The 14,201-nt window shown below is 40.0% G+C and overlaps 1 protein-coding gene and 1 long non-coding RNA gene across 2 annotated transcripts in view; one reads left to right on the top strand and one right to left on the bottom strand.

The window, feature by feature from the left end:
• Positions 1-14,201, bottom strand: part of LOC113436529 (uncharacterized) — a 49,472-nt gene that overhangs the window by 2,087 nt on the left and 33,184 nt on the right. The window contains exons 3-4 of the long non-coding RNA XR_015743068.1: positions 12,202-12,290; positions 6,227-6,347 (exon numbers count right to left, since the gene is read on the bottom strand). This is a non-coding gene — a long non-coding RNA (uncharacterized LOC113436529). The remainder of the gene's footprint in view (positions 1-6,226; positions 6,348-12,201; positions 12,291-14,201) is intronic.
• On the top strand, positions 2,801-8,178 carry LOC113436530 (cystatin-2). Its single transcript, XM_026700988.2, has 3 exons — positions 2,801-3,076; positions 4,847-4,960; positions 7,845-8,178. Exons 1-3 carry the CDS (start codon positions 2,858-2,860, stop codon positions 7,920-7,922), a joined length of 411 nt encoding a protein of 136 aa, XP_026556773.1. The 5' UTR covers positions 2,801-2,857; the 3' UTR covers positions 7,923-8,178.

The following is a 14,201-nucleotide window of genomic DNA, read 5'->3' as shown; positions in this document are numbered from 1 at the left end:
ATACTTTATCAAAGTGTGCAGTTAATGAGATAACCTGTCATTGCAGGGTCAAATAATCTGCACATTGTTTCATGATTATGACTTGATCTAATAAGATTTAAGGATATTTTTTTCTTAAGAGCAAAGTAGTCGTAAGCTCTATATACAATTATTGAGTCTAATAAACATTAATTTCTTTAAAAATCCTCTGGCAATATGATTTGGGTTGTTAGCAAATTTGTATGAGTTGCTGTCCAGTGACCAGTAAAGTTTGAATTTAGGTATTCCATTTTTTATATAATGTACAGGGACTTTAATTTATCTGAGTGAGTAATTGAAGTTTGCATGCTTAGACTTAGAATAACTTTATTGTTACATTGAATGTAGACTAAACAGCATACATTAAAATGAAATTTAATTGTATACAGCTGTCTCCATCTCCAATATTACACTACAATATACAGCTGCTTTGCATCATGTACAATTTATTCATTTTGCATACTTTTCAGGAAGGAGCAATATTGCAGGCACAATATTAAAAACAAATTAATCTTACATGCTTGATTCTCTTATGAAATAAACTAATGAGTCTTGAGATTTCAAGATCAGAGTTTTCCTGATACTGCAGATTATTCTATACATTTCTAGAAAGTTTCATTAAATACAATACCATTATGGGGGCCCTAAGTTTTAGGCTGTGAATGTTTGATTTCTTGAAATTAGGAATGCAAGAAGTGCGGCCTGCAGTTCAAATTGCCTTTTTCTTGTTGGCAAAGTCCAAGTATAGATGAAGTTAAAAAAATTACATCATTCTGAGAAAATCTTGAAGGGCCTTAATGGTACAATTATGGTATTTGTAACTTTATTGAACTCAATTTATAGAAAAATGATTTTTTTGAAAACTTTGTTCATTAATGTGTTAGTGTTAATTTACATAGGAAACAGCATGTTTTTGCACATTATGCAAAGACCTTGCAGTAAAAAAATCCCCACATCAGAACAGATCTTGGAACAAACAGTGAGCTTCCTCAAAACCATTGTATTTATTAAAAAAATACAGAATTAAAGTAAAATAAGGAGAAACGGCTCACTGAGCCAATTCACACAGTAAGGAAGCTAAGACCACAATGGTTATGCCATGTAATGGTGAGACTGGAAAAAAATGAGACTGCCCCTCAAATATCTCTGAATCTGGGTATTGGAGAAAGCTTCAAAAATAACCAAGGAGACACAAAAACCTGCTTTATGTTGAATCCATTTAATTACTACTGATCCATTTAATTCTCCTCTTATGCATTGAGGGCAGCAGCTTTTCAAATTTTGTGGCAGAATTTGCTACCAACTCTATCTGGCAATTAAGCCTGCAAAAGTATGGGCTGAATCATAAAGAGCAACCCTCCAATCTAGCATGTGGAACCACATCACCACAACTTCTGAACTTTTCCTCCTATCTTTTAGATATTCTTCTGAATATCTTTTAATTAATTCAATGTTAACAAATTAATCACTTATTTACAGCTCCTCTAGCCATTCACTGTAAATTATTTGTCGTTGTAGAAAGGCTGTAGCACTTAAACTGCTGTATTCTATTATTTATGAAAGATCAAAAGACGTGGAGACACCCAGCCCACAGACTCGCAAAAAGTCGGACACCAATGAATGGATAACGTCAACATCATTCTATTATTTTGAGATCTGGTTCAGGCAAGGAAAAAAAATGTAACGATTGTATTCGCATGTAAGCCTGGATGCATCTGTGTTTGAGGGTTTTACTTCTTTGCAGGTGTTGGAAGAATTATCCTTCTGGGTTCCATTCCAAGTGGGGAAAAAGACACTGGAAACCTGGAGGCTGTTTGGGAAGATGGTTTAATGGTGGATAGGACCACATGGCTTGGAGCTCCAAAGTGAAAAGGACGATCACAAGATGAAGGAAAAGAAGGGCCAAAATGCTGAGAGATCCTTAGTTATATACCCTCTGTTGAGTCCCAGCTTAGTGTTTCCTGTTCCTGTGTAAGAAATGTATCCTATTGGCTGTTAGACTCCCAGGGGCGGGGGTCTTAACTAAGTAGATAAGTAGATAATTAGTTAATTAAGTTGTAGGCTTTGTCTGGATCACATGGCTTCACCTGAGTGTTGGCTGATAACAGGTGAGATGGGTAGAGGCATTTGTTATGAAGCCTAGGCCTTAATGGCCCATTAGCAAAGGTTGGGGAGGCTGAGTTTCTGCCTCTGTTTCTACTCTTTTTAGGGGGAATATTCTGCCTTTTAAATATTTCCCAGGATATTTCATCTGTCTAGGAGAGGGTTGGATGCTAACTTTCTACGCAGGGATTACAGGATCGTTAAAAAGAGAGTTTACCATCTGGTTATTGGATGGATCCGGCTACGTTGTCTCTCCTTCCCTCAGAAACAGACTCTTGCCATTCCTCACTACTCTTTATTGCTCTTCTAAAGATTGGAGGGAGGGAGGGACGGCAAAGGCAACTCCCAAGGGAGCATTTAAGAGGTCCGTCAGTCAGAACCTTTGGTTTCATAGTTTATCAGGAGACAAAACAAAAGCAGTTTTGAAACTGCAAATAATGATTAAGAGGACAGGAATCTGGAAATATCACCAGATGAAATGAGTCACTGTCTTTTTCCTGATAGGGAAGTTAATCCTACAGCTTCATACTTTGGAAAAACAAAAACAAAAGCTGAGCTGAGAGGCGGTGCCTTCCAGAGGAAAGAGCACCGATTGCCTGGGGATGAGACTCCACCTCCTTCCCGTCTAGGGGAGGGGCTCCTATGGAAAACAAAAACAAGAAACGCAGGCCGGCGTGCTGCAGATACGGGCAGGAGGCGTTTCGGTTGGGAGCTGGGCGCCGCTTGCGGAGGAAAGATGGCTTTGTTGCGGGGGCTTTTGGTGTGCAGCGTACTCTTGCTCAGTTGTATCTGCAAGCAGGCCCTCGGGACCAGGCTCCTCGGGGGACGGGAGAATGCTTCCCCGGAGGAACCGGGCGTCCAGGCGGCCCTTCAGTTCGCCATGAACGAATACAACAGAGGCAGCAATGATATGTATGCTAGCCGCGTCTCCGAAGTGGTCGAAGCCCAAAAACAGGTGAGCGAATAATAGGTGAAAGCGCGACTCTGGGGTGGCAGCGCCAGGCGGGCTAATTTACAGGAATAGGTTTTCCGGGCGCGGCCCGGGAAATTAGAGATTGATCCCTGTACTCCGTTAATGAGAGGGGCATCCTCACTTTTTCAGGGGGGTTGTAATCCTCCCCCCCCCCACCCCGGCTCCTTGTGCAATTTAGCATTTTAACCCCAACAGAGTTCAGATGATCATCCCTCTGGTAGATATAGAAGCGGATGAAGAGTTAATTGCAGATATGACCAGGACAAACTCAGGTTTGTTACAGTAATTGGGAGAAGGGAACATTCTTCTGGCAGGCAAGACAGTGAGAATGTGGGCTGTTGTTGACTAGAATGTCCTTGCTTTAATTGGGTCAAAGAACGCCTCCCTTTTTGTTCCATCACTTTTGCAATTCCCAGCCCAGAGATTAGATATGTATGTTTGCAGTCCCTGGGCATAATCCAGTTGGTAGTTCTTTTGAAAAATTTAAACTGGAAAGAAAAACTTGCACAGGAGTAAGTAAGAGTTATAAATGCTCTTGTCCTTTTAACTTTGGGGAGTATGATATATTCAATTCTCAGAACATTGTGTGTGTTTCATACACTTTCTTCATCAAAACTAGCACATTCTGTCGCTTGGCCTGCTGATTTTGATACATCTTAGAGTCAGACAGCTACCATACCTGATTGCCATGTTCAGTGTTAGCTGGTATCATGAAATGGAAAAATAGGCAAGGAGATACTTTTGTGTATATATGTATACCCCTCCCCTACAAACAGTGAAGTCAGGTGCTAATTATTTTTCTTAATACTTTAATTCTGTCAACATTATCATCAAGATACTTCAGTTCTTTATTTGCTTCCCACACCACCTTTCCTATATAATTTTGCTATCAGTAACATACTCTTCTCCCTTACTTGCCTACCATGTGAAATGAAAGAATTGCTGCTTGCAGCAGTGGTTGAGCCATGCAATCTAGCAAACTATCTATCTAATGTAGTACCACCATCTTTATACCTGATGGACGCAGCACCCAAAATGCTTTCGTTCACGTTTTCTAATGTGGCATGCCTGTTATCAGATGCACTCCAGCATCAAAGAAGCTTTTGGGAGAACTTCATCTGTTTCAAACTCTCTTTTGTAGGTCCATCAAGATTCCCAGGGCATTGTTTTGCATTTATCCCTGTGGTGAACAGTAGTTCACTATATTTAAAGGCTATTTCACCTTTGTACTGTTTGAGCAGTTGGATCAGTAGAGATGAAACTGTCATCAATTACATTCAGTTAGAGCTGGTTCTACCATTAAGAGGGTTGAGCAGTTTCAAGTGGCAAATATTAGGGGTGGAGAATGATGGTGTTGTGTTGGAGGATAGAGCTGCCCAATTCCTAAGCTTACTGCACCTGCTATCTTGAATTAAGTTCCAACAGTCCATCAGTTTCAGCACAGATTAGGTGATGCGCATCTACTAAAGTATAGTAATACCACTATATTGTGGTGCTTCCTTTAGATTCTCCAGGTGTGGGTCCTTTGACCCCGCTTCCCCCCAAAGAAAACACTCTCATCTGAAAGGAAAGGGTCCCTCATCTCATACTTGTTTCCATAGGTGGCAATGGGTGTACTCGGTGACATTCTTGTAGTAAGGCCTATCACTTAATATGCTTTATAATCTTGGGCAGTCAGAACACTAAATATTTTCAGACATGCATTGGGTAAGTGCCCTAATGTTGCATATTCCAACTTTTTATATCATGCAGATTGTCGCCGGAGTGAAGTATTTCTTCACTGTTAGGATTGGACGTACAGTTTGTCGTAAGGGAGCATCTGACCTTGAAAATTGTGCATTTCATGACACACCTAAACTGGCACAGGTAAGTGGCAGAAAAAGGATAATGTTCTAAGGACTAAGCAGAATTAGACATGATTGATCCCTGTTCAATCTTGGATATGAAGTGGGGTGATATATGAGAAATAATATGTTAAACCGGCTTGTTTTCCCTTCCCCTTTTACAGTTTTGAAAAGAAGGCCAGACCACATAATACTGAGAGCTGAAAGTAATGTCCCAGTATATTACTATCTTCTTTGTTGTTAATTTTCCAATGAATAGAAGTCCTGCTCCACATAAAAAAAAAAAGACATGGGCATGGCAATACTTGAATATATCACTGAGGTGTGAGTTCAGTCCATTTCTGTATGACTCCAGGTTTTGTTCCTCTTATCAACAGCCTTGCTCTGATAACTGACCTACTTTGCTCCACAATGGGGGATGCCAAAAACAAAGCTCTTGGCAGTCTGCATAATGCGATTCTGGGTTCTGTAACTTCACTATAAAATCTAATGTGGCGATTACTTTACATAGCTACTCAGTTCATAGCTTGGGCATGGATAATATCACAAGAAGTACTGTTACAAAACCTTTACTAAAACAAGAGCTGCATAACTCCCCAAAATATTAGGATAAAATATGTAAGGCGACATTTGGAAATTCCCAGCCAGGCAAGGAGGAAGGATCAAGCAAGGAGTTTGAGTCATTGTGCAGTCATGCACACGCACCCCCCAAGGTCCATGGAACGTTATCTGTTTGTTCTCCAGGAAGGGTGAGCAGTCCTGGGAAATTCTTGTACAGAAGAGTAGTCAACTTTCATGTGTGGATCTGGTTCCTTGTACCCAGGCTGCTCATCCTCCCTTGGAAACTAACAGAAAAAATCTCATGGAACTTGGAGCCTCTTTCTGGATTCAAGATTAACTCCCTCCCTGCTTGATCCCTCCTTCTTACCTGCCTGGGAGTTTCCCAACAGACGAGTTTGTTTTAGTTTCAGTAAAACTGTGAGATTGGGGCCCAAACCTGACACATTCCCAACGTATGTAAAGTGTTTGTTTTTAATATGAAGTCTGTTAAAGAAAAATGCCTTCATGTTTACTAGGAATATTGTATCTGTCCTGCAGAAATCCTGATCACCATTAGATGGGGGCAAAGGTGTGTGTGTGTGGGGACTCAGATATGGTAATCCTCAAGAGCAGAAGAGGGATTGTTTTCCAAGAGTTTAATAAAGGAAGCAAGAGTTATTCTACATATTTACCGCAATTATTATGTAATTCATTAAAATATGTGGTGCTTATGTTGATCATTACTAACCTGCACAGTAGATTTCAGTGAGATTGTAACGCCCACTTAACCAGAGTCACAAGGAAACTCTCTGCACCAGACCAACGTTTTTCAGATCACAGGGTCATCTTGTATCTTCCATCCATCCCATCTTAAAAAAAAACAGTTATGGAGGATTGCAAATACTGGATGATTGCTCAGACAAACCAGACTTTTTCGGCAACAGTCAGATACAGCAAAAGGCAATTCTGTATCTCTCTATTCAGGGTTTCTGTTCAGTGTACAAAGTGTTCAGTGTTTTTGTTAGGGAGAAACATTGCCATGCCAAAACTGCCTGAATTAGCTGCCTAGTTACTCAGAAGGTCACAGCTAAATAAAGCACTAAGAAAAACCCTTTCCTTCCTTAAATAGCCGCAAGATCTTATTCAGCAGTAGAGTAGCTGCACCATTATTTCCTCTTTACTAAAGTAAGGCAGTTGCAACTAAGGGAGGTTTTGAGGATGTGAGTAGTTTAAATAGCTTTAAGGATTTGTCTTTCCAGTTGACAATGAAGATATTGAAGGGGTAGATAGCTTCTGCCTTTTTTCTTTCAACAATAAAAGAATAAGTGGTCAAGAAATACACTGCAGATTAGCCCTTGGTAGGGCAGCCATGAAGGCCTTGGAAAAGATACCAGATGCCATGATATGTCTATACCAGGAGTGTCAAACTTGCATCATCACAGTGGCGTCCAGTGACGTATGAGATTTTTTTCCCCTTCACAAAACCGGGCAGGGGTGGGGCCAGCACGTGACACATCCGGCCCGTGGGTGGCAAGTTTGACACCCCTGGTCCATGCAAGATAGTTCTTGTTGGCAATTGCTTATTCATTGATTGTTGAAAGTTATGATGGTGCTGAAAGTTATGATGGTGCGCACACACATACCCAGAGCAGCCTCTGTACCCAGTCCAGCAAAGCAAGAGAACAGGGAAATGAGTCTATGAAACAAGGAAGAAACAATGGATCCACAAGTAGGGAACAAGGTACTGAGTCCACAAAGTCAGGAAGTAGCAAGCAGCCCTACAAACTCCAAATGTCTGTACTGGCACACCAAACTCCACCAATTCAGCAATTTTTCCCAACAAACGTCACTCCCCACAGCGTCTCCTTAAATCTCAGTCCCCATGTGTGCCTTGTGAAGAGGGGCAGGGTGCTCTCCTACCGAGTCATTTGGTTGGCTTGTGCTGTTCCCCTCTCCTCCCCACCCTCCGTGCTCAGGGATCAGGAGGGGGCAGTCCTTGCTCATCGCCTGAGCTCCGTTGCTCCTCATGTCTACTGCTTGCCCTCTCTCGGTCATCCTCCACCATTCTTCCCTGCTAACAGGCCATCCCAATCCTCAGGGTCCCTGGGCTGCCTTGACCTGCTCCTCTGCCACCCCCTTCCATCTCCATCAGCTCCGGCACATCATCCTCCGCACGTTCAGATTCCAATGGGGGCATGGCACCCTATGTAGGTTTATGTTCCAATTCTCAGGTTGATTTAGACGAGTCATACATTCAGGTGCTCTATAAGGTCAGATTTACCTTATACCTTATTATATTGTTATAATATTGCCAGTTATGATATGTGACATGAAATACTTCATTTTTGTCTTTCTTCTATTTGCAGACAATGACCTGCACTTTTGAGGTTTATCGTATTCCTTGGCAGAACAGGATTTCCCTGCAAAAAAGTAGCTGCACCTAAAAACATCTGGTTTCCTACAAGTCAGCTTTCTACTATTCTAATCCCATGTCTCTAGTTAAAATGAGTAACACTCCGGATACATTTTCAAGTGAGAATTGTTGCCACTAATTCAGCAATGCTTCTAAGTTCCTAAAGCAAATAATTTCCTATAATTTTCCTTTTAGAATACTTTATAAACATGGCATCTTATTTTGCAAGCATGGGTTGTGTCATAGCAGAGAAAAATCACATTAAAGATTTTCTTGTCAAAAGTTAAGATGTTTAAAGATGTGTATTCTCTTAATATTCATTACAAAGACTTAGCCATTGGAGACACATGATCTCTAAATTTGTGCTGCCTATGTATTTCACAGGATAGAGCATTCTTGATCTAAAAGGCACAAACCACCTGGTGGCACAGTTTATGTTTACATGGAAATGGTGTTAGTGGGTGAGGGTCTGAGGTCCTTTCCCCCAAATATATATACCTATATTTGAATCAGCGGAAGATTACTGGCATTTGTTTTCTCATTGTCACTCCTTCTCCTCCTCCTATTGCCTTTCTTCCCAGTCACTGCTTAATATATCACCTAATTTCCCTCTGTTGTAGTTGGTGACAAAACCTGAGGTTTGGAAACAAGAGGAAAGCCCTGTTTTTAACCCAGTTCACTTAACAAATTACTTAAGCCTGTTTCAGCCATGTACAATGCAGGCTTCAAAGCAACTTGACTGGAATTTTCCTTTTATTTTATCTCCTCCCTCGGGATAGGGCAGGAAATTGAACCTGGATCTCCCTGGTCCTGGTTCAGTGTACCACACTCGCCTCTTTTAATATTAATGGACTTGTCTTTAATCTTCCTGGTTTTTCTGTTCTTTAATTTTGTTATTCCAGGCACAGTTTCTTTTGGCAGTTGACCATTCGAACAACAAACTGAAATTGCTGAAGTAATTAAACGTCTGTTTAAAGTGAGTGTTTTCAAAGCATTCAAAAATTGGCAGAAACTCAATCCTCTCAACTCAGAAGGGGAGTGCATTTCAGAGCTGGTGGGCTTGCAGAGAAAGTTCACCCTCAGATTATCTCAACAAGAAAATTGGGGGGGGGGGTAATTATGTAAAGTCTCTTAGGTAATCCGAATCCAAGCCCTATAGAACTTGAAAAGTATAGCACTTCATATTTCACAGAAATAATTTGGGAATCATGTGAGTCACTCTTGAGTTTTCTCAAAAAAACTAAGCTGGCTGGGTGAGTTCTGTACTAATCCTACAATGTTGAGTCTAGGTGCAAAAGACTTTTCCACATACAACACATTCTTCTCTTTTAGTCACACACTTAGTAAGACCTGTAGTTGAGAAAATAAATCTTAACAAACCAAATGGAGATTGCATCTTTTTTCCCTCTTGTCTTTTAGACGTGACTAGGATCAAACCCAGTTCATCTCCTTGCCTCATCCCATCAGACCTAAACTGACTTCCCCCTTGCTCCATACAAAGCGGTCCCTGCAATTCCAAAGAATAGAAGCTTCTCCCCCAGCTCACAGTACACTCAATAGGCAGCCCCAAGAAGGGCAGCGCAACAGAACTCATTGTAGATATAGTGACAAGGACCTGCCTAGTGTCTCCAAAACTGGCCAGCCAATCAGATCGCTAGGATTTCCTGTTTTGTAGCCCTCAACTAATTAAATTTAAAAAATCTTTTGCTTTCCTGTTGTTTTGGGTTCCTATTTATTAGTTGCAATAAAGCTTGGTTCTTCTCAATGGTGCACTCCTACTTCAGATGGAATCTGCAATTTATGTACTGCTAAAACTCTTGTCATGGCCTTTCCCTGGGCGAAACTCTGCATCATAGGGCAACAATTTTTGAACCAAGATATCTCAAATGGATTGATGTACAGAATGTGTCCAAAATCTGGAACCCATGACTCCTGAGGGAATAAAATTTGGGAAAGTTGTGGCTGCTTCAGTGCTGCTGTGCTACTGGGCTTCTGCTCTGCTTCTGTGACTGTTTCCCAGCCATTCTCACAATCCCTTATAATCTCCCCGCCCTTCAGCAGCCACTTATTTGCCTGCTGGAAAGGGAAGGGAAGAGGAAAGGAGGAATAGGAAGGAAGAGAGGGAGAGAAGAAAGGAAGGGACATAATGTGCTTTTCTTGGGCCACACTGAACCGTGCAACACTTCTTTAGGCACTTCCATTTACCCTTCCCAACCCATGCTCTCACCACCTCTACATACCTTACCTGATCCATGGACCCAGGTTGTCCCCACACACTATCTTGGAACTGCATTGGCACCTCTTTCACACTCCCAAATATTCCTAGGTACTCTTTCCAAGCTGCATCCCACATGTGCTTTTTCTAAGTCATGGCACCTCTCAAGTAGCCCTGCAACCCTCATGCACCCTTTGTGAACTGTGCTGCCCACCAATGCACTCTACCTGACCCACATGGCATCCCACCTCCCTGTGACCTCCACACACCCTTTTTGACCCATCACCCCCCCTACGTGTCCTACCCTATCCATGCAACATCTCCCCATATCCTCCATGTACCCTTCTTGATCTACACTACCTTCTGCATGCTTTCCCAACCTGCACAGCATCTCTTATACCCTTCCTGACCCACATCACTCACCTGCATGCCCTTCACAACCTGCATGACATCTTTTGGGTACATCTGTGTACCTTCCTGACCCACACAGCATCTTTTGTGCACCCCCATGTATAATTCCTGACCTGCACTAGGGAGGGGAAGGGAGGGAGGGAGGGAGAGAGAATTTATGATGCTCTCTACCAGCATCCTACAAGGAAAGAAATTGGAAGCTGCTCCCACTTGACTGCTTTTTTTGCCCATCCAGGCACATTCTGTTTCTCTCTCTAGATAAATAAATATTTCTGAAATGATGATCCAGTGGGTCATGGGTCAGTAGTACTTAATAACCTACAAAACAGAACATTCAGAACAAAGCATTCAAAGTGGAAATGATACAATCATGCTTGCTATCAACAATATGTGAGTTTTGCAAGTTGCAAGAATGAACTTTGAAATGATGAGTTGTCCATCACTACAAGTTGAACATAAAATACTTCAGTCCATCTATCCCATTGTATTTCTTAAGCTTGGAGGTTAACATCTCACGTACAACTATTTTAAGGCTATTTTCTTCCGGGATAATACAAATCATTTACATTGGATCTTTTAGTGGTTTTCATCTTCAGTTGCAGAGAAATGCATGGTGTGTGTTTGTCATGTCTACAATTTCAATTTTTAAATGAAAGAAGACTTCTTTGGAAAATACTGGCCTTTTCATCCTAGCTCCCATAGACTCAGCTAAAATAAAAAATAAGTTTATTATAGCCATAAGGCCATGTACACTAAACTATATAATAGAACTGTTAAATACATATACAACAGAGAAATAGTGGATATATTAGGATCTAAAAATAATTTAAGAACCTATATAATAAAATAAAACTTAAAAAGTCTTGTAATGTCTATAGTGTTTGATTTTTAGCATACTGTGACTAATTTTGTGGGGAATGATACTACATTGTGTAAAAAATCGGTGTACAGCTTTGAAAAAACTACGAAGTCTTTAAAGTCTTGGCAAACTGTTTTGCACCATTCTGAAAACTCCAAAAAACTCAAACCAGGACCCTGGATTTCTATCACAGCTTAGTCATAAAAGCCATTTAAGTGACTTTGGGCCAGTGATGGGATTCACATTTTTTTACTAACCGGTTCTGTGGGTGTGCCTTGGTGGGCGTGGCAGGGGAAGGATACTGTAAAATCTCCAGTCAGAGGTGGTATTTGCTGGTTCTCCAAACTACTCAAAATTTCCGCTACCGGTTCTCCAGAACTGGTCTGAACCTGCTGAATCCCACCTCTGCTTTGGGCCATTTCCTCTCTCTTAGCCAACCTATCTCACATGATAGTTAGGAAATTGGGAGAAGGAAGGTATATTATGTATGTTGCCTACTTTGTTTATAAAAGAAAAAATGCAGGATAAACAAAAAGTTAAATTTGATACAGTAAAAACAAAAGCTAATGAATGAACAAACCTCCACCACTAAAGCCTTTTTCTTAAGTACTGTTTTTTTTTTAAAAAAAAAACCTTTTTGGGGAATGTAGATCACAAATCAAAACTAGAACAAGTTTTCACATTCTGAACTTGCCCTGAATGTCCTCATTCTATTCTTTGGAGTTCAGCTTAACCTATAAAATAATTATCAACCCTATAGAAATATATTAAGTGACCACTTGATGGCACCAAATAACTTTTTCTTTAATACGAGAGCATTGTTACCTTTTTATTATTGCATGGCCTTAGAAAGAGGAGTTCTGAGGAACCAAACAGCAGCTAATCTTAGTCAGGTCATCCCAGCTGTGATATCCCTGGGTAAAAAATGAAACCCTCAGTGAACTCTTACCATACCAACTCTTGGACTAATTTAATACTCATCCATAAGATGGTAGCAGTTTTTTTGGCTTTGGCTTAGTGTGGATCAACAAATAATAATCATAATAAATTATGGGTCAGTGCAGCGTGGGAACCCATATTTGGGCAACCATTGCTCAATTCCCAAATAGTTATTTGATGTAACTTTTCTAATATGCTCCTTTTCCCCTGGATAGAACTTGCAAAGTAGCTGACAAACCAGCTGGAACATTGATGGGAAGATTGAAAGTGAATGTCTCCATATACAAGTTTAAAATAATTTAAATAATGTAGGAGTGCTGATAGCAAAGAAGCAGTACTTGTCTACCACCACTTCATCTTGTAATACAGAGCTTTTTTAGGTAACAAAATGTTTATTTTCTCCAGCTCTGCCAAGAGACTAATAATAGGATAGATTACTCAGAACTCAATTGTCTAATACGTCAACAATTCTGATGAATACAGCAATCTTACAATATAGTTTCAATGAAAAAAGCACATAATAATTACTGTCAAAATACTGTCAAAACTTTTTTGGTAAATTAACTTAACAGCTGTTGTTGAACTATTATGATGTGAATAAGATGTTTCAAACAGCATATCAAGCACCTATGATTCTTAATGTTCATAAGCTTATATTAGGAGAAGACAAGTTTGAGGTCTAATGGAAGCTCTCCCAGCATCCTGAAATTATACCACTGAAATTTGACAGAAAAATAGCCTTGTTTAAATAGCAAAGTTTCAAACTATTTATTGTATTTGACAGTTTTAGGATAACATCCAAAACAAAGGACTAAATCTTTTTTGTTTTAGCCTTGCCTTCTTCCATACGGTTGGGAAACTGAGTCGCAGATCAGACTCCTCAGAGAGTGTTCAGGCCTGGTTTAGATTATTTAATTAGCTTGAAGAAGATATTAGTGCCTCTTTATAAAGGGGTGTAAGTTGAAAGGCTAGATCATTGGCTAATTGTAAATATACTTGTTTTAGTCAGAATGCCTGAGTCCTGTACATCAATTTCAACCTGACTTTCAGCCAAACCTCTGACAGTGTCACAAGAGGTATTGAGTAAATGTTGCTTGACATACACTCACACCCCCCAATGCTGTTGATGCTTATAAGAATCCTGTATTCCACTCATCTGGATGAAACCTTAAATTCAGAAGACACGGTTGAAGTGCTGAATTGACAGAGCTGACATTCTGTTGATAGGTAATACCTCTGTTAGGTAGACAATGTGTAATTTACCCTGTTGGAGGGTCAAAGATCAATACAAAGTAAAGCTGAACAATTAAATGGAAAGGACAAAGAAGAAGATCTAGATGGACATTAAATAATATTATATTAAAGGAAAAAGACTTCATACAGTGGATGGAGAAAGAACTGGCTTTCTTCTTTAGAGAAAACAAAAAAGAAGATACATCAATGCAGAACGTATGGGATACAATGAAGGCATATGCCAGAGGCTTGATAATAGACTATACAAGGAAAAGAAATACCATGAAAAGACTAGTGTCTAAGGCATTAGAGGATGAGTATAAAGGACTTGAAAAAGAGCTACAGAAAATGCCAAAGAAAAAGAACATTAAGTTAAAAATGGATATAATTAAACATAAAATGGGACTAATGGAAAAAGAACTAGCACAGAAAAGCAGAGATGCAAAACAGAACTATTTTGAAGATGCAGATAAACCAGGTAGATGGTTAGCATACAAATTGAGAAAGGAGAAAGAATCAAGGAAAATATTGCAATTAATAGATGACCAAGGTCAAGTTTACAATGGTAGTAAATAGAAGAAGGAAATTATATGAGACTATTATGGGAAACGATACACACAAGAGAATATTGATGAGGAAAGAGTTAAATAGTA

The sequence above is a fragment of the Pseudonaja textilis genome, chromosome 3 (genome assembly GCF_049901715.1).
Source record: "Pseudonaja textilis isolate UNSWEBS1 chromosome 3, rPseTex1.2, whole genome shotgun sequence".
In the NCBI taxonomy this organism is placed as follows: Eukaryota; Metazoa; Chordata; class Lepidosauria; order Squamata; family Elapidae; genus Pseudonaja; species Pseudonaja textilis.
Note: the sequence above shows the minus strand (reverse complement) of the source record. Positions and strands in the feature narration are given on the sequence as shown.